The 20,265-nt window shown below is 38.7% G+C and overlaps 1 protein-coding gene across 3 annotated transcripts in view; it reads right to left on the bottom strand.

Annotated features, from left to right (window-relative positions):
* The window catches only part of FILIP1 (filamin A interacting protein 1), an 89,806-nt gene that overhangs the window by 27,936 nt on the left and 41,605 nt on the right, over window positions 1–20,265 (bottom strand). For all 3 annotated transcript variants that reach the window (XM_039346625.1, XM_039346626.1, XM_039346627.1), the window contains exons 3-4: window positions 10,572–10,745; window positions 9,363–9,541 (exon numbers count right to left, since the gene is read on the bottom strand). In XM_039346625.1, the coding sequence (XP_039202559.1) occupies window positions 9,363–9,541; window positions 10,572–10,745 (353 nt within the window). The remainder of the gene's footprint in view (window positions 1–9,362; window positions 9,542–10,571; window positions 10,746–20,265) is intronic.

Below are 20,265 nucleotides of genomic sequence, written 5' to 3'. Positions count from 1 at the left end.
ATCTTTAAAAAGGCAGAAACTTCTCCCTCACCCTAGTCCAGGGGTCTTCAGACTTGGTCCTTTTAAGACTTGTGGACTTCCCCAGGCACGCTGGCTGAGGAATTCTGGGAGTTGAAGTCCAAAGGGCCAAGTTTGAAGACCCCTGCCTTAGCCAGAAAACTCAGCAGAAACCAGCTTTTACACATGCAAATGTGATAATCCTTTGGAGTCAGGAAGCTAGAAGCTGATGATATTAGAAAGACAAGATCCCTAAAATCTACATCCTCCACCCAAACTCTAAGGACAGGAAACATAATAGGATTAACCCACCAATAGCAAAAAAAGACACACTGAACCTCAGGTCAAAGTTCATGCCATAGGAACAGGAAACAACCTCAAAAGCCCCAGAAAGTATAAAAACCCACCACTCCCAGCAATATGTGGTCAGCTTTCCCAAAGCCATCCTTCTGTCTGGCTTTGCTCTTCAATAAACTACAACCTTTCTAAAACAATCTTCATTTTGTTTATTCTTGGCTTAGACTGGACCCTGATGAAGATTTATCTTTCAACATTCCTTTGCTACTACATTTTTTTATCACATGATCATAGTATTGGGGTAAAAAAATGTGATCAGCCAAAAATTTAATGTTTATTCTGATTGCACCAGACTGTACTACCTTTCTCTCAAAGGATAGCCCAATGGATGATAGGATTGTGTAGTACAGTATAAATATTTCAGTGAATCATGCATTTTGCTGATCCTGGCAGAAAGACTGACACTTATCTAAGGACTTTCTATAGCAACAAAATTGCAGCAAAAGAGTGCCTTAATTTCTAAAATTCATCCCCAAAATGTTTTGCTGTGCTAATAAAACATTATGTGATACAATTTCCCATTGCAACTACAACTACTGCCAAACATTTGATAAATCTTACCAGAATGACCAAAGATGAGGTGTTGGGAATTGTAATTCCACAATTCCCATCTCCAGATTACACAGTTTGCTTAATTAGGGCAGTAAAGTCGTTTGGCCTCCCCTTCAATTTAAGATATTCACATACCTCTTTCTTCAGATCTTCATTTCAAATATGTATTAGGTCAGCAGAAACACCTGCAACAAATTGCTGAACTAAAACTTCCAGTGCCATGCATTTTTCTAGACTGGCTAGAAATCTTGGCACTTGGAGTTCAACAACATCTAATAGGACTTATGTTGCCAATCACTGTTAAAACTTCAAGACAGTGAGCTATGTTTAATATCTTGCTAAAGTCTATTTTTTAAATATGCAAAACATGGCCAAGGTTAAAACCTGTGCTTCTTACAAGGAAGTAGCAATTTTTAGTTCTCTGCTTTTAATACCCCTCATTATAGGCAGGCAGACAGCTGATGAAAGTATTCCTATCCATGACTACTGCTTAATTGTATTTCTGGTTATTAAGCTACTGTTAAAGCTATAGGAATGTTCTTTTTTTTTTTCTTAGAAAGAGTCTGCTGCTTAAACATTGCTTGCATATCTTTTGTAAGTTGGGAATATATTTACTGGATTCCAACCATACAGTACATCTATGATAAAAATGAACCCAGCTTTAAAGCTAAACTCTCTCTCAAACTGAGCTCAATTCAGGGTGACTCCATATTGTTTACCATTGTGATCTTTTTCTGGAATGTTTTGTTAAGTCTACTGCCCTAAGTTTCTGTAGGTTCTCAAGTCTGACCTTCCTTAGTTTTCTTTCACAACTGAGAGAATGTAAGATACTGCCACTTATTGGGTTGATTGCCCATTACTTTAACATATTTATTTATGTATTATTTATTTAAACTTGACCTTGTCCTAGAAATATTTTGAAGCTAGGTATTGGTCAAATCCAAAAACCACAGTATGTCAACTTTGATATATGAATCCAAATTATCAACTTCAATGAAGTGTTTTAAGACTGTGATTTGCTATCTCTGGCTTTTTTTCCTGTCTAGATTTGATGAGATTGCAGCTATTCAGTTGTTATTGCTCTTGCTGTGTTGATATATTGTTCTATAGGGGTGTCACGCCAAAACCGCACCCACTCCATTGCCAGCAATGGGGAAAAGGTCACGATACATTGCAACACATCATGTGACAGCTATAATCGTGATAGATAATTACTTTACAAAAAATATACTGATTTCAGTAACACTCCTGAGGAGACATGTAGATGTTTATACTACAACTTTAATAAGGTTTTCTGGCTCCTGGGTGGGGACTGATGGCCCTCTTATGACTTGTGGACTTCAATTCCCAGAATTCCTGACCCAACCATGCTGGCTCAGGACTTCTGGGAGTTGAAGTCCACAAGTCATAAAGGGGCTATAGTTCCCCACCTCTGCATCACATTAATAGTTATTTGGGGATTTTTAGTTGGCAGCTTTTAAATGTTTACCAGATAAATTTAAAAAACCCTCCTTATAAATGCTTTACAAAGAAAACCACCATGATCCAAATTCATGTCTATTATTATGGCTGTATGATGAAATCAAAATAAATCTCAGTGCCATGGATTCACATAATATATCTACCTTGTTATGACTGACTCTTCTTTTGGATGTTTTGGAATTAAAGGAGAAAAAGAAATAAGCAAAATAAGAGAACTTTAAATCTTAAACCAGAATAGGTAAAAAGACTACTTCAAATATTTTTATTTGAAGATCAACCCCTATTTAGCTAGTCATTTTTGAATTTCTAGTGAAAGCACCAGGAAAACTACAAGAGCTCTTTAGTAGCCTAAAGCTACTAAAACTGTAGCAAAACTGTAAAGATGTCCAATAAATGAAGCAAAAAAAAAAAAGCCATGTAATAGAAATGAGCCATTTAGCAACTATCTGGATTTTTACAACCTATAGATTCTACAACCATTCAACCATTGTTGTGTTAATATAACTATAATGAGGAGTAGTCCTGTATCACTTCAAAAATGGCTGGGCCATGCTGAAGACTGTATATGGCCTTTTCGGACTTACATCTAATCCAGTGGTTCTCAGCCTTTCTAATGCCGCGACCCCATAATACAGTTCCCCATGTTGTGGTGACCCCCAGCCACTTATACATCACTGGGTACCAGGGGCGTGGCCAAAGAAAAGGGGGAAAAAATGGCGGACAGCCTTGTTTGGCGACCCCCGTGAAATGGTCGTTCGACCCCAAATGGGGTCCCGACCCACAGGTTGAGAACCACTGATCTAATCAGACTATCAAACTCCATCATTAGAGCTGCTAACTTTACTTTTATCTTATCACTACCCAGGAGCCAGAAAACCTTATTAAGGTTGTATTTTCTCACTAACTTCCCTCCAAGATAATGGATAACAAAGCTCAAGAAATGTTATTATAATGAGGACAATAACTTGAAAAATAGGCAATACAGGCTAGAGATTGACAAGGGGGACAGCAAATTTCATATCAGTATTGTCTTCTCCCAATTCATAACACTTCAGTTCATAACATTTCAACCCAGCTTTGGGGAAAGGTCCTAAGTGCATCATGGGGAAATTGCCACTGGGACTGAAAGAGTCAATTAAAGGGTTAATTGAAGACCTCCTAATAGGAATTAGACATTAAGGATTGAAAGATGTGGGGATATAGATACAGAAATTGCTGATTTCTCTTCCATTTCCTACCAGCTGAAGGATTTCTGTTCTTCCATGAATAAAAGAGTTTTGATTTGAAATGGATGGATGTTTCCAAAAGTGGAGAATCTACAAACATTCTTCTTTACATCAATCTTTATTATTAATGTAAGAGAAAATTAATCTTATTGTATATAATACATATAGGGAAATTTGGAGAGAGGAGTTGCTCGGACATTACCCCTGAATTGTATCTGAAGAGGGATGAGGGAAGAAAGGAGAGAGAAAAGAGTAAAGAAGGGGAGAAGGAAGTAGGAAGGTTGGAGGAGAAGAGGAGAAGTGGGGAGAAAGGGGAGGAGAGTGGTGAAGGAAAGAGAAGAGGAGAGGAAGAAGAGGGAAGTAGGGAAGAAAGAGAAGAAAGGGAGAAAGAAGGTAGAGAAGAAGGAGTGTGGATACAGTGAAAGGGGAAATGGGTGAGCAACACCAAAAGTCATGCGTATGTATTTATTTCATTTTATTAAAAGTATCTTATATATGAATGTAAAAAGAATGTATGTTTACATCTGATAAATATTACAGTATATGTATGGGGAGAATTTGGAAAAATAAAAAATTATTATGAAAAATCTTTATAAGAGCCTTCATTGCAATTGTATTCTGGCACCAATTTCTACCTCCAAGGACTCTCTATCATACCACCCAACCACCATAACTTGGAATGGGCAAGACTCCAAGATCAGCCACATTTTTTTTCCCCGAAATTCTCTGATGAAGACTTGAAAGGAGCAAAAATATGACAGATGGCTAGGAATTCACAGTAACCGAGAAAAGTGCATCGTTTTCTGTGCTTTATTAATAATCCTATAATTATCTGAGAAAGTTCTTCTCCCTTCTTTCTTTCACCATCCCCAATGTGAAACTAAGCTTTTAAAATTGATTGTGACACAACTGTACAAAGGCCAGCAATCAAAAGTGACAGCTTAATAATGCATAGAATATTGCAGGAGCTTGGTTTAAATCTCAGCCTGTTTAGTTCTGTAAGCATCAGCTGGGAAACAGAAGAATGATAGTTGGTAGCCTTTTCTCTCCCCACCCCCTCCCTTCCTTTTTTAAAAAAAATGTCTATTTAATTCATACACAGCAGGCACTACCCCAGGGTGATAATTTCTGCTTCAGGCTTTTGGTGCTCTTGATGAGTTGCAGATGGCTTTCCTGCACAGGTGATGTGGCCCCCAGACTGACATCACCAGGAGAGCAGCCAAGCCCCATCCCAGCACCAGGATGACTGAAGCAGTGTGGAATGCATCAGCACAAGCTCCAGAGAGACTTGCCAATACTTACGTTGCTGGGGTGCTAGGATAAGAAGGGGAAGGGCAGAAGATGCTGTTGGGGGGCTGAAAGCAACTTTTATAGAAGAGAGAAGGACAATGCTGGAAATTCCCTAGACTCTTTGATAATGATGATGATGATCTTAGCGGGAGATAAGATTCAGCACAGTGGTTGTTCCAAAGTCCAGATTTAACAGGCTAATAATGGATTTTCCCCTCTACCCCTTCAGTCCTGTATTGGAAGAAATTAATCAACGTTTTTTTGCTGTTCTCAGGACCCAGCTGATTTAGGTAAAAACCAGAGCTTCAGGGACAATGAGCTAATGAAATCACAAGCTCTGGTTTTTAACCCTGTGAAGGGAAATTTCAGGTTAGGAGTACTTAAAACATTGTTTTTTATGTTTTTAAAAAACCCAGAGACATTGAAGACAAGATTTTCTCTACCCAATTCTTGGAGTCTGCATTAAATGCACCCAGGCCACTTTAGAACTGGCCTCAATTTCCCACCAATCCATGTGTCAAATGCAAGCATGCTGAAATACTATAGTGTCACTGATACATATGAAAGTATGCTATTAAACTGAGAGAATACAAGTCACTTCCTACCTCCTTCCTTTCTTTTCACGATTTAAGTATCAAAGGAGCACAGCTGAAAGCTCTTATGTATATGCAGGAAGGTGTCACAGTGTGAGTGAAATTAAAATCCCTAAAAACCATGCACTATAGCATTGTGTTAATACTTCAGAAGAATTGTTTTTGACAGGATGGTGCACAAGAACTGGTTGACTTATAGTTGAGTTCATACATTTCTAAGTACAAAATATCTCTGTAATTGCATAGTTTCTGGTTGACAATGGTATATAATTTGTTTACTGTAGAATAATGTATTCAATAGCCTATGGTTAAGTATTAAAAACAATGTATTGTGTTGCCCCAAAGTATTAAAAAAGGATGCAATAATATGTTAAGTGCCATGCTCTAGCTTAGATCAAGATATACTGTTTGTAAGAGTTTATATAAAGTAAGTGATTCAGAATTAAATTTATAAAACTTAGGAAAAACTGGTAATGGAGCATTTTCATCTTTCTGGATACTCTATATTAGTAAAGCTATAAAATAAGCCAGACGTCCATATAGATATATTTCTCAAAGTCTGGTGTGTAAATTATTCTCCTAATCAAATATCTTCCTCCTTAGTTATTTTTCAATGGTTAGATGATATTTAAATTAAATTTTCACTAATTCAGAGTAATATAATTATTTTTAAGGCACGCATTAAGATACAATAGACCCAAAAGCTATTTACACTAAAAAGGTGGGGTTAAAATAAATCAAGTCTGTTTCAGTGTTAGAGCCAAACATCTAAAAATACATGTTCTTTTTACAGAATTTTTGTGCACTGGAGCATATTTGGAGGTGCAGACAGTTCAGATGGAATATGAGCTGAGAGGATGTATACATTAACTGAGATGGTAATACACCCCAGATATCCCTGTGATTTCACATGAAGAGTTTAGCCCAGGGGTCTTCAAACTTAGCCCTTTTATGACTTGTGGACTTCAACTCCCAGAATTCCTCAGCCAGTATGCCTGGCTGAGGAATTCTGGGAGTTGAAGTCCACAAGTCATAAAAGGGCCAAGTTTGAAGACCCCTGGTTTAGCCTGAGGGGTTGAGCTACACAACTAACCTTAAACTCACATGCTGCTTCTTTGGAAGGGCAGTAAGAACAGTGGTGTATTTTTTCCTTTTTTCCTGATCATTCCAACATAGCAAATTGTGATTATTTCTAACACTAGTGCTTTGGAACAATCCCACTTTAAACTATTTTTAAAGTATTGTATTTTATATATTATATGAGTATTGTACTTATATATACAATATTTTAAAGTATTAAATATATTAAAACTATTATGAAATAGTTAAAACTATTATGAAAATAGTTTGCAGCTATATCAGGGAAGGAAAGTGGGAGAGAGGGAACCAGAAACCAGCTTCTAGTCATTTTCATGATGCTGAATCATGGTTTAGATTAGAACCACTAGATGGGAGGGGGGGGGGTCTCAACCAATATAGAAAAGTAGTCCTTTACTTCCATCTAGTGGTCATCCAAATTTTTGCACCTCAAATATAGTATCTTTTTACCTAAAAATGAAGCCAAAAGGTATCCCAGTGTAAAATACACTACACATAACAAAATACACAATTGCATTTTATATTTGATTCTTTGAATTAAAATTTTGCAAAACTGGGCATTTTCAAACATTTGGTTCAACAATGAAACAGAGTTAATACCTTTGTTTGCTTCATAAGCTTATGGAGTTAACTATTAAATTAATCCTACGTTCTGGATTTGCAATTTCAACCGTGTGAGTTGGCTTCATATACATCACAGCTAGACAAACTATGATTGCCCATTCGTAGGAATCTCTTAAGATTGCAATTCTGATAGGGATTAGGGATTTCTAATAGCTGTTGGTAATTTTCATCCAATACTTCTTCCAATTCACTGGAGAAATTATGATTTGTTGTATAAAATATATATAAGTAAAAATCAGTGGCAGCAGTATTTGGCTGGCCTTTTTCTGGCTTGGAAACTAAGCAGCTTAACAAGCTCAATGAAAGGGACAGAGTAGGTATGTCCTCAAAGTATAAATACAAATATTAGGAACTCTCTCATTAAACTCTTATGGCAATTCCTTTAATAATGAGTCATAATAGTATTATTTTTGTCTGTTTAACTTGACACATCTTGCTTCTGGTGGATCTGTTCCACCTGAAGTCTTCTTTTGAATGGCTAAACTGATTTCCGGTCATTATTTGCTGCATCGGAATAAAGATAATCTTTTGAAGTCATTAAGCACTTCCAGCCTTTCTAAACATAAGTTTTAAAACCCCGGAAACTGTTTCAGGCAGTTTTGACTCTCTGCAGTTCTACATAGCTATGGGGACGCCTCAAGCACAGATTTGTTTGCATACTTTTGAGTTTATTGAGTTCATGGACAACTACCGGAAGCAGCAAATCAACTTTTGCTAATTCTGACAATAATTGTGCATAGAGAACCAGGACCAATCAGAACTTGCTAGCCCAAAGTTACTCAAAATCTTATCCCAATCCCTCAGGCCTGTTCCCAAACAGCCATATGTTCCCCCCCCCTCGTAACAATACAAGAAAATGAATTATTAATATTTTCCTAGGTTTCTGTTCTGACTTTGATGGCAAAGCTTCAAATTCTAAATACGGTTATATTGGCAGTTTTGCACTTCAACTTCTCTTAATCATGACAAGGATCCGACATAATGGGACAAGCATCCATCTCCTACAATGAAACCACAGATGGCATCTGCTTAGGCTGAAGTTCTTTGCCAGTTCTGAAGCTGCATTTGCTGACTTGAAACAGTATTTTCTCAACCAGAGGTTCCACAACACAAAGTATATCAAAACAGCTTGTAATTGCAAGATCCCAATGACAATTTTGTGCAACCAAGAGAGGCTTCTATTGAGCCAGCATCAAGAGTATGCTTTGATCTCAAAGTTTCCACTATATTTAAACATCTATTAGCGATAGCAATAGCACCTTAGGCTTATATACCACTTCCTAGTGCTATTTTATCGCCCTCTCTAAGTGGTTTACAGAGTCAGCCTATTGCCCCCCAGCAATCTGGGTCCTCGTTTTACTGACCTTAGAAGGAAGGAAAGCTGAGTCAACCTTGAGCGGGTGAGATTCAAAACTGCCAAACTGCTGGCAGTCGGCAGTCAGCAGAATTAGCCTACAATATTGCATTCCAACCACTGCACTATCACGACTCAATTTATTTTTAAGTGTTTGACAAAGTCTTAACAAGTGAAGTAAGCCATTTATGTACATCACGTTTATGTTTGTGTAAATTAATCACAAAAACTGAGGTTTTGTATTTAATGGCACCAGGCACTAAATTGGGATCGATAGGAAGGTTTCACTGATAGTGAGACCAATATACAGGTAGTCCTTGACATATAACCATTTGAAGATAGGATGGCACTGAAAAAAGTGACTTTACGACTGTTTTTCACATGACCGTTGCAGCATCCCCATGGTCATGTGATTAAAATTTGGACACTTGGCAACTGCCTCGTATTTATGACAGTTGCAGTATTCTGGGGTCATGGGGTCAACGATGACCACACAATTCACTGAATCACTGCAGTGATTCACTTAACAATTGTAGCAAAAAAGTTGTAAAATGCGACAAAACTCAATAACTTCCTCGTTTAGCCACGGAAATTTTGGGCTCAGCAGCGATCATAAGTCGAGGACCATCTGTACTGAAAAATATTTTTGAAATGTTAAATCATATCTCCCCTTAGAATGCTATAGATCAGCAAAAAAAAAAAAAAAAAGCCGGGCAACAGCACATCTCTTCCTATCAAATTAATTTTTGAACTGCAGATCTGATCCAACAGAATGTGTTTGAAGCTCACCGTTCACGCTCCTGTTCCAAGAGATTGGTGAAGTCATCACTTTTGTTCATATAATCAGTGTGTTTATGCTTCTCATTTTCCAACTCGTAAACCGTGCGTCGATGGCATTTTTCTGCCAAGAGAAGCTGCTCAAGCATGCGCCGATATGTTTCTTTCTGCTTTTCTTCCAGTCTGTCCAGCTGGTTTATTGAAACATAAAAGGGACAGTGTTAAATAGGTCACTGGCTGACTTTGGGTTAATTTACCCAACAAGGAATTTGTCATACAGAAAAGACATGGACTCCGTTACAGTTTCTGAGCTGCCAGCATTTGGATATGCTCATCATATTGGATGTTTTAACTAGCTACCAAAGAAAGACATTCACATGTTGGACACTGAGCTATTTGAGGAATGAGTTTTCCAGGTCTGGAGCTTGGTGAAGGATGGTGGTGGGCAGAAAAGAGGAGGAAAGGGAACATTCTCATCAAGCTTTGAAGTAAATGTTCACTCACGCAGTTTGCACATTAATCTCTTGCTCATGAAGGCATCCATAGGAATCTCACTGTATTTCTACTTTATGACTAAAGCAACTGTCTTCAAAGCATTCAGCAAGCTCCATCGTCCCCAGTCATTTGGAGGAACCTGGAACCTAGGTCACCTCAGTCCTGGCTTATGATTTTTCAGCCATTGCTTCAATTTCAGGAATCTGATCAGATTCTAGAAGTGAGGAAACCTCTTAATGACTGCTCTAATGAAAGCTGACAAGCATCACAAGAGCACATCCTGAAAATAATTATGTCAGGAAATAAGCCTGCAGATGCCCTCAGCCAAGCCAGCTTGGTATTTATACACAGCTGTGCAACAGAGAAGTTCTATCAATGCCTTGCTTGCTGGAGCCGATTCAACCGGCTTCCTATAACAGCATGCAGACGTCACTGTGGTTTGCTTTCTGTTGCATTGGGCTGCTGAGGAATGTAAAGTTGCTAACATTCCAGTATCCCAGTTTCAACTTCAGAGCTAGAGAAATCTTGAGAAGTGAAATTGCATGTGTTAATAGGATGCCTTCCCTGGAAGCAGGGTTGCCATTCTACAATTTGCTTTTTAGAGTTTCTGATATTAATACACTTTAATAATATCTCAGGCAAACACAGCAGAATGCAAGCTGAAGAAAAACATTCAAAAGGCCCTTTGATTTTCAGTGTAACCAGGATAACCCGAAAGGTGCTTACCTCTGAAATGGGCATTTCATAAACATCTTCTCCTACTGATTTCTCTTTGGACAGGAGGGCATCTCTGTGCAATATTCTGAGGACGTTCTCTGGGGCTGCAGAGCCATAGTGTGCCTCCAGGATTTCAGGTCTGATTTTCTCCGTCTTCAGCATATGGATCACATCATCTCTAGCCTGCAAGTTTACACTTCAATATTATTACCATTCTAACACTAAGTCAATATGATCATGAAATAGTAGCATTCTTTTTGCTTTTCTGTTATCAGCACAGTGCTGTGCTCTAAAGTGCATCTACTGAATTATTAAAATTTACCAGATGTTGGTTAATAAAAAAAAATTTTTTTAAATTCCTTCCCTGTGAATCCCTATATATGGAAAAGACAACAAAATTAGAATCTGAGTTTTTTCTTTTACAATGCCGGATGACAGAGGGCTCAAAAAATGTGAATGGGATGGAGTGGAGAAATATTCTCTCCTAGAACTGAAATTCCGGGTCACTCACTTAAAATTGATTGGCAGTTGATCTGGAAGACTGCTTCAAAAAGGGTGCAGACAGCCTATCCCAAACATAGTATGAAAATGATCTAAGATTTCTAAAGAAGACTCCAGTAAATGCATCCTATTGACCACTGTTAACTATAATAGGGAAATTAAATTCCATATTTGAAAGATCATATATTTCTAAATTACAGATTCTTGGGGCAAACAATAAAAGATGGTTATCTTATTGTGCCACGTTTATTTTGTGTGCAGTTGTATGTGTGACTTTAAACTGACTTAGAATGAGCAGTGCCCCCCACTTTGAGGAATTAAAGCATATTTTGGTCCTGATCACCATTTTATTGCTCACTAAGGTTTAAAGGTATGCAATGTTTTTATATTTGTTGGGTTTGATTTCCCCCCCCCCTTTGTACACTGCTCAGAATCATACTGTCTGAGTTGGGTGACCACATAAAAGGAAGAAAGGCTTTCTTGAAAAAAGCTATGTATCCTTGTTTAAAGTATTTATATCCCACCCTTTACCTTGAGAGTCTCCCAGAAATCTTCCAGATTTCTTTAAAAAAAAAAAAAAAAGATGTGGTACATAAGGGAAGGAGAAGGAGACTGCAAGGAAAAGCAAAAAAATACCATTCAGACAGCAGTTTTTCATGAATTGTAAGGAACATTTTGGCTGTCTATGAAGGACTGTTCAGGAATGTCCAGATGACACTGTTGTCTCCAGAGCAGGTGGCATTATTGTGTTTCCATACAGGGTAATTCGTTTTAGTAACCTTTCTGAGAAGGAAGATAAGGGTCAGCCTTGCTATTAGTAACAGCCCCACCAGAAACTAGTAGATCTAGTGATTCCATACTGTTCCTCCTCTTCCTCAGATGACTCAGAAACAGATTTGGTGACTGGATCCTGAACTACTCTTTCTTGAGCCAGTGTGAAAAATCCTTTGGAATATAAAAATTGAGCCACTGAGTTGATGACCACACTGCATTGTGGTGAGGAGAGGAAACCCATGTCCTTATCTTATATCTGATCCTGTTACACAGAGCTGATACATTATTAATAAATGGACAGGTAGGACAGAGGGGACAAATCAGGATTGGTCATGTTAGAATAACTCACAACAAAAATATGGACTTAGTAAACTTACGATTATCCATTTAATGTTAATGCTTATGTTTATGGGCTGTATTCTTTGCTGTGTACCACAGAGGATACAAGAACGACATCTAATAATGGTCTTGATTCTGTTTCTTTCCTTTTCATCTCAGGGATATGAATGAAAAGATTTTTAACCTCTGTCTCTATCATAGAGCATTGTTGCTGAAATTCGAAAGACAAATTGCTAGGCTACCGAGGTGGTCAGGCCACCTAGTCAAGCAGCCAGAAATGGCTTTTTAGGATCGGAGAGAAAAGGGGAGGAAATCTATTGGTCACCATGCCTTTAATGATAAAGCCATTTGCTAACTCTTAATTAGAATTCACTCTAGCCCAGATAAAGAGTACACAATTCCTGGTGGCTTCATGGACTTACCCATGCAGTTTTTAGGGGAATTAAGAACTGGCTTGCTGTCACCTCCCCCCAAGATATGTTTTGAACTTCCCAGTCTAACCTACAGCCTGAGGCTTCCTGGGTGACTCCTGTCTCATTTTTTTTTTTTCCCAAATCCCCTAAAATTCCTGTTAGGGGAGAGACCCTTAGAGATGTATATAGCAATAGCAATAGCACTTAGACTTCACAGTGCTTTACAGCCCTTTCTAAGCAGTTTTACAGAGTCGGCATATTGCCCCCAACAATTTGGGTCCTCATTTTACCGACCTCGGAAGGATGGAAGTCTGAGTCAACCTTGTGCCGGTGAGACTGGAACTGTCGAACTGCAGTCAGCGGCAGTCAGCAGAAGTAGCCTGCAATACTGCATTCTAACCACTGTGCCACCACGGCTCACGTGGTGCACAATGGGAACAAAATCAACCCAGCTCTGGTTTGCTGCCATCTTTTAGCGAAGTATATACTTGTCAGAAGAGCAGCTTCCAATAAATGGGTACGCTAACTCAATATCCTGGGAGTTACCATCCAACAGATCTGTGGGGCAGGCATATCCGGTAGGATAGGATGTGTGTCCTTCTCGTTCATAACAGACATCAGCTAATCATTCCACATGGTATTAATGGAACTTCTGTAGTTCCCAACAGTCGGGCGTCAGTTTCTGGGACTGCCTATCTCCAGTTATTTCTGCCCATTCCATGGGGTTTCCTACTTGAGGCAATGTCATCTGATAAAGCCTAGGAGCAGTACTGCCTTTTCTATTGCAGTACTTGCCCTCTTGGAACAACCCCCCCCCAAAGATTGAGATCACCCCAACATTTTAGCCTTCAGGAAAGCTTCAAGATCTTGCCTCCCCCCCCCAGCATTGGGCCAGGACAAGAGATGAGTTTGTCTTTTGGATGGTGGAGGGTATAAAGAGACCCAAGCTTATGTTGTTGAAATGTTAGCATTTAGATTTTTTAAAAAATATACGGTGTGGTTTTAGTTGTAATACAGGAAGTCCTTGACTTACAATAGTTTGTTTAATATCATTCAAAATTAAAACGGCACTGGAAAAAATCACATATGACTGTTCTTCACACTTATGACCATTGAGTATTCACATGATCACATGACCAAAATTCAGATACTTGGCAACCGGTTCATATTTACGACGGTTGCAGTGTGCCAGGGTCATGTGATCACATTTTGCGACCCTCTAACAAGGAAAGTCAAGGGGGAAGCCACTTAACAACTGTGTTACTAACTGAACAACTGTAGTGATCCACTTCACCACTGTGGCAAGAAAAGTCATAAAGAGGGACAAAACTCAAACTTAACAAATGTCTCACTTAGCAACAGAAATTTTGGACTCAGTTGTGGTCATAAGTTGGGGATTATTTGTATTATTTGGGGGTTTTGTAATTTTATATATGGAGTTCCAATATATCACAATGGAATTGTGATATAAATAAATCTTCCAAATAAATAAGTGGTATTCTTGTTACATACAACTGCTATTTAAAGAGAGACCAGTTAGCTTTTGTGCACCGTTTTAGTTTAACAGTACTGTATTCATCAGATATGTCTTTCAAGAACACCATTTTGACTGCTACTACTCATTTCTTCAGGTAAATGTTGTTGAGTGAATACTAGACACCTGATAATATCTAAGAAGGGTTGGTTAAAAATCACCTACTTCTTGCACAGCAATTCAGGAACTGGAACTCCTGATTTACAAACTTTAGGCTTATGCTACTAATACGGTACTTCAGACTGAAATTCACAAGATTGTCAACATATATATTTTGGCTGTATTCCCAAATCGTGGAATTTATCAAGGTATCAGCAATTGTGCTGAGGGTGGCCATAAACATTATACAACATTAAAGGGAAACGGTTACACCTGACTTGCACAAGCTGATCACTGATATCTGTGGCTTAATAAAGCATAACAAACTCCAGCTGTTATAAATTCCTTCAAGGACTTTTAAAGCTACCTTTCCCACAAACCGAGTCCTGTTACGCAGGACTCAAACAAAGAATGAACCTGTCTGACTAGTTCAATGGGCTGAACTCTGTTATAGGTCTCCCATTTGCTGACTGACGCTTCTGTAATAGTAGCTAATAAAATCTGATGTCCCAAAGGCAAGATGCTGGACACATTCATCTAAAATGAGAATTTGTTGTGTTGTGTCCTGAGCCTGCTGAAGTATTCAGCAGGCTCAGAAATGTTGCAAACGGTCCCAGGCAAATCAAAAGCTGCCCGGAACCAGACTAGCTGGTGCCAGCCTTGTGCGCATGCGCAAGGCGCGAAATAGCCAGATTCCTATTGGTTGTTGTTGTCCGGGTTCAGGATGCTATAAAAGGCCTGCGTGCCTTTTGCTGTTTTGCTGATTGTAAGTAGAAGATCAATAAAGAAGCTTGTTGTTCACAATGTGCCTTCCTGTGATGCCTGAATCCCCAATACATAAAAGTTGCATTTTTCTTCTTTTTTGCAGATATTAGGAGTGCCTCCAAAGGATCTGAGAAGACCATTTCCCTCTGCCCACCTCCAAATCCCGGCATAGCACTGATGTCATTTTACACACCACATTTTGAAAGAGATCAAAGAGATCCTATTGTTGCCTGCCTATACAGTTTTGGCTCTGCTTTATTGCCAGAAAATTACACCGATGATGTCAGCTCTGTCTAAAGAGAACACCCCACCCGAGCTCTGGGCTGACATAATTCATTATCTGTGGTCTGGTGTAAGAGTACTGAATTCCCATGACAAGGAATTAAAGTTACTCTGTTTGAAGTTTGAAGAGTTGAAAGATACCACTTCTCATTTTCCTGACACCAAAAAGCAGCTTTGTTCTGTGCTATTACCAGACCAAACGGAGAGCTGCTAAAGCCTATCGTTCTGCGATCCTTGGCAGTACAAGAAGCAAACTCAAAAGGTCATTGTAGATTGTGTACACAAATCGAAATGTGTTGTGATATGTCTTGCATGCTACAAGAATTAGCACATCGCAGTGGGTAAATCAGCTGACTTGGGGGAAGCTGTAACTGGCTATTATAAATATGCCCATGGACAAATTTAGCTCTCTGTAGAGTCTATGGCCAGTGACTAGGGTGACTGAAGGTAAACTAAATAGTCCAGTTCTCTTATTCACCCATTACTGTAGTCCAGTGTCTCCATACTTGGCAACTTTAAGACTTGTGGCCTTCAGCTCCCAGAATTCCCCAGCCAGCTCCCTTAGGAATTGAAGTCCACAAGTCTTAAAGTTGCCAAGTTTATGGACCCCTGCTACAGTCTCACAGATGACAAGATTTTTCTTTACCTTTTTATGGGTGTCTCTTGGATACTGCATATGAAAATCCTTTTTTCCAATTAGTTGCTCTTCAAATGTGATGGCAAACAACTCCCAGAGTCCTGAATGGGAATTCTCCTACTGTAGTTGGAGAGGTTATACAGTGCACCATAGAGCTATGCTGGCTGGTAATCCTGGGAGTGGTAGTAGGTATTCAAGACTTCTTGTATTGTGTTTTTTTAAAGATATCCTGCTTTTGTTCCTCCTTCAGCCCCCCCCCCAATGAGTTGCAAGGAAATAGGGCAGCGGTTCTCAACCTATGGGTCGCGACCCCATTTGGGGTCGATCTACCATTTCACGGGGGTCGCCAAGCAAGACTGTCTGCCATTTTCTTCCCCTTTTTCGGTGGGTGCCTTACCTCCCTTGGGCTGGGCCAGCTGGTGGCCCAGCTGGTGGTCAGCCTGCTCCATCTATGCCGCTTGCCAGCTATGCCTCGGCCGGCGCAGGGGGCGGCACCACACATGCGCGGCGCTCCCGGGCAGGGAAAGTCCCCGACTTACAACCGGTTGGGTAGTCCTCGACTCACGACTGGTTTAGTCCTCGACTTACGACTGGTTTAGTCCTCGACTTATGACCGGTTGGGGGTCGCGGCATTAAAAAGGTTGAGAACCACTGAAATAGGGACTCTTCTCTCTATTTCTTTTTTCTGTTTGGATTTTCAGTAAAGTCACTGAAAAAGGATGGAGCTGTGTGGTTTACTTTTGCCTAGCAACCCGTTTTATAACTGTTCTCTTCCTACAGAGAAAATTGCTCATCTGCAAAGAGGATTCAATTTTTAGAGAGAAAGCACCAATGTTTTCTTTGCAACAATGCTGTTCAGTTAATTACAGACAGGGTCTCCCCTATTTTTTCCCCTCCCTGCATATAATTTGGAAAGTTCTCTTATGCAGTTGATTTCTGATAAAAAAAAATCTATCCTATCAGGAACTACTATATATTGTTTTGATAGCCCCTGTTGAATCATATAGCATTTTTTTTAAAATTCCAAGTTGGTGAAGTGATATAAACCTAGGAAAAATACAGAGACTTTAACACAGAACAAGTCACAATACAGAATTTGTTCCATTTTAATCATTGGGTAGAGCAGGAGCCCCAAATCTTAAAAGCAATCTTCAATTCAGAAGATTTGATTCTGACCGCATTAAAATGAATGCTGAAAGGGTATGATAATTATAATAAAAACAATTATTCCCGGTAGAACCTTGTGCTTGGGCATTGGATCGTTACTTACATTTGTATAGCGTGGGAAAGAGTGAATATTTTAATTGAATGTTACATTTATGATCCTCATTTATTGTTTTAATGTTTTATAGTGCATTTTAATTGGCCATCTGTAAGCCACCTAGAGTTGCCTGATGCGAGGTGGGCAGCATCCAAGTTTAATAAATAATAAATATGGATATATATGTAAGTCCTTGTTTCTTGTCAGTATCCTGACTGGGAAATAAAGTTGGGATAATTTGCTTTTCTCGTCCATTATTCAACAGACTTTGCATGCAACACATAACATTCTGTTGCAGTTTGCATCATTTGGATAATAGTGTTATTAGGTAATTGACATAACTTGCATCATCTGCTTTGCTGCAGTACATACTTTTCCATTCACTGAACTTTTGATAATAATAAATACCCCTCTTTTCCCAATTCATCCTTTAAAACTGGGCTTTTAAAACTGATAAGAACAAAAATTATATTTGATCTTATATTTGGTCTTAGTTAAGGACTAAGCCGCCTGGGAAAGCCAATGGAAATCATCAAAACAATTAAAAAATGAAAGTTAGAATATTTTGGACATGTGATGCGACACCCAGAAAAATACAGCATACTCCATTTAATCCTCCAGGAAAAGATTGAAGGCAAATGAGAAGAAGAACATCATGGCTTCAAAATCTAAGGGACTGGTTTGGACAAAACTCAACAGCACTTTTTCGTGTGGCTGCTGATAAAAACAGGATCACCAACATGATCGCCAAAATCCGATAACGGATATGGCACAAGAAGAAGGACCAAGAAGCTTTTTATATCCTTTTGACTAAGATCAAGCATAGCATTTACTATTTCCATGAATTATGGATACAGTTTTAAAAGCTGGAATATTTGAGCAGGGACAATTATACATATCAGCAGTCTAGGTGCCAGTACAGTAGTGGCCAAAATTGTGGAAACCTTTTGGGAAAAGTGTATTTTTGAGGTTTGATGGCTAATAACACCATTTTTTGGAGTGGTACCATAAAATTATATATCAATGGAAAGATAATTTAATCAAGAAAGTAATGCAACATAGTTTGTTTAATATGTAGTGTATTCTATGAAAAGTTATAGCCAAATAACCAGAAAAAGGAAGCACAAGGTAGCTTTCCTTCATCTGATGGTAGCCAATGAACATGAGTGTTTGGACAGCCAATCAGGTGTCATCTTGTTTTGGCAATGAGCCAATCAGATCACAATAGGATCCAGTTATTGGTGTCATGTATTGAAGCTGAGAGGAGGACATTTGTCAGTGTGTTGTGTGATCGCTATCAAGTTGGTTGGGTTTTTTTGTGTTCTTTCATTTAGTGAGCTTGTAAAATGTAATAAAATTAAAGTCATGGTGCAAAGAGTTGACTGGTTGCCCAGAAAGCGATGTAAAATAGTATTATTAAGTGAACAAGGCTACAGTTATAAAGAAATTAAAAGAAAAAATGGTGGAAACTTAACCAAAGGTGGCATTTCTACTGTATACTTTCCCCAAAAGGTTTCCACAATTTTGACCACTACTGTATACAGATATTTCCTTTGATAGCAAGACTCAGTCTCTGGGGTTGTTTACAATTAATGATAATGCCCCTGTGACTGGTACTGACAATAACAAATAAAACTTGTTTAATCCTTTTTTTCCTTACTATGTATTTTCAAAATATGTCTACTATTTTGATACTATGTATCTTCAAAATACTATAGCAAACTTCCTCAATCTGGACATACTCTGGATGTTTGGAATATGCTTTCCATTTTCATGGATAATTGAAATTGTAGCCCATGTTCTGCATTATGGCTGCTTATCTTCCAATAAAAATAAGAGCATTTGCCCCCCTCTAATCCTACTGCATTATTTAAAATTTATTATACAGAACAGAAAAATCCTTCATTAAGAAAGTGATCGGTTACACATACGCAACCATATTAAATTATTGAAATTGTCTGCCCTGCCAGAATCTTCATTTTAGTTTGCTTTACACTTACGATTGTCCTTTTTCTGGCCAGGCTTCACATTTCTTGACTTGGCCACTCCAAGGTATATATGAGGATATAGATTTAAAACTCATTAGGGAAATTACTTCATAAAACATAGATAAGTCTTTGGAACCTTTATCTCACTAGCAGCTTTTCTTCGAGATTAACAGACCGTGTGAATCAATGCAAATTGAGTTTCCCTTCACTTATTTTGCTAGGTTAAGGCTTTCTGCATTTTGGGGTCAGTTTTTCCAGTTGTGTAAGAATACTTAATGTGTAAGGCAGTTACACATTAAGGCAAGTTTCTTGGTAGGTAATAATTGTTTCTTTTCTCACCAATGAATTTTGGATCTTGTTCTGAGACAGTTGATATTATGCTGATGATGTCATACAGGTATAGATGGTGAATAACAGAACTCTCATTTCCTTATAGAGATCAGGGGATTCTGTTAATATTTTTGAAGTTGAAAATGAGATTCACAGGGCAGATTTTTCTTTCTCACAAACAAGGGGAGGACGGGAGGGGCTGCAAATATCCTCTCTAATATCTTACAACAGTATGTTTTGATAGACTGAAGGCAACAGAGTTCTATTCCATTTTCTTCAACTCAGTTTGAGTTTCTTTTCTGCAAAATATTGCTCTCTATCTAGAGTGTGATTCAAGTGGAACCAGCCTCCACCTTCACATGACAGGACAATAGAAAAACAAAAGCAGACTCTTTCCAAAATAGCCAGCCAGAAAATAGCATTTGGGTTTGTTCTACAGACAAATTGTGGTCAAGCTACTATTATATTCTGATTCACTGGAAACACTGGAAGACACTTCTGAGCATGTGCAGAACACATGCAGAAGTATCTAACCCTGGGGTAGGCAACCTTGGCTCTTTTATGACTCGTGGACTTCAACTCCCAGAATTCCTGAGCCAGCCATGCTGATCTAACTATTACTAGAGGCAGCAAATTACATGCCTTGAGGAAGTAAATCACACTGTCACGTCACTGAAATGAGTCATGTAGCTTTTGTAATGTAAAATCTCTCCTCAAAGTAAAGAGCAACCTTCTCATGGGAGGGAGTGGGTAGGGGAAGGACAAGAGACCAAGATGGCA

The sequence above is a fragment of the Crotalus tigris genome, unplaced genomic scaffold, assembly GCF_016545835.1.
Source record: "Crotalus tigris isolate CLP2741 ecotype Arizona unplaced genomic scaffold, ASM1654583v1 scf7180000018016.4438896, whole genome shotgun sequence".
Taxonomy (NCBI): Eukaryota; Metazoa; Chordata; class Lepidosauria; order Squamata; family Viperidae; genus Crotalus; species Crotalus tigris.
This window is presented reverse-complemented; position numbering and strand designations above follow the sequence as displayed.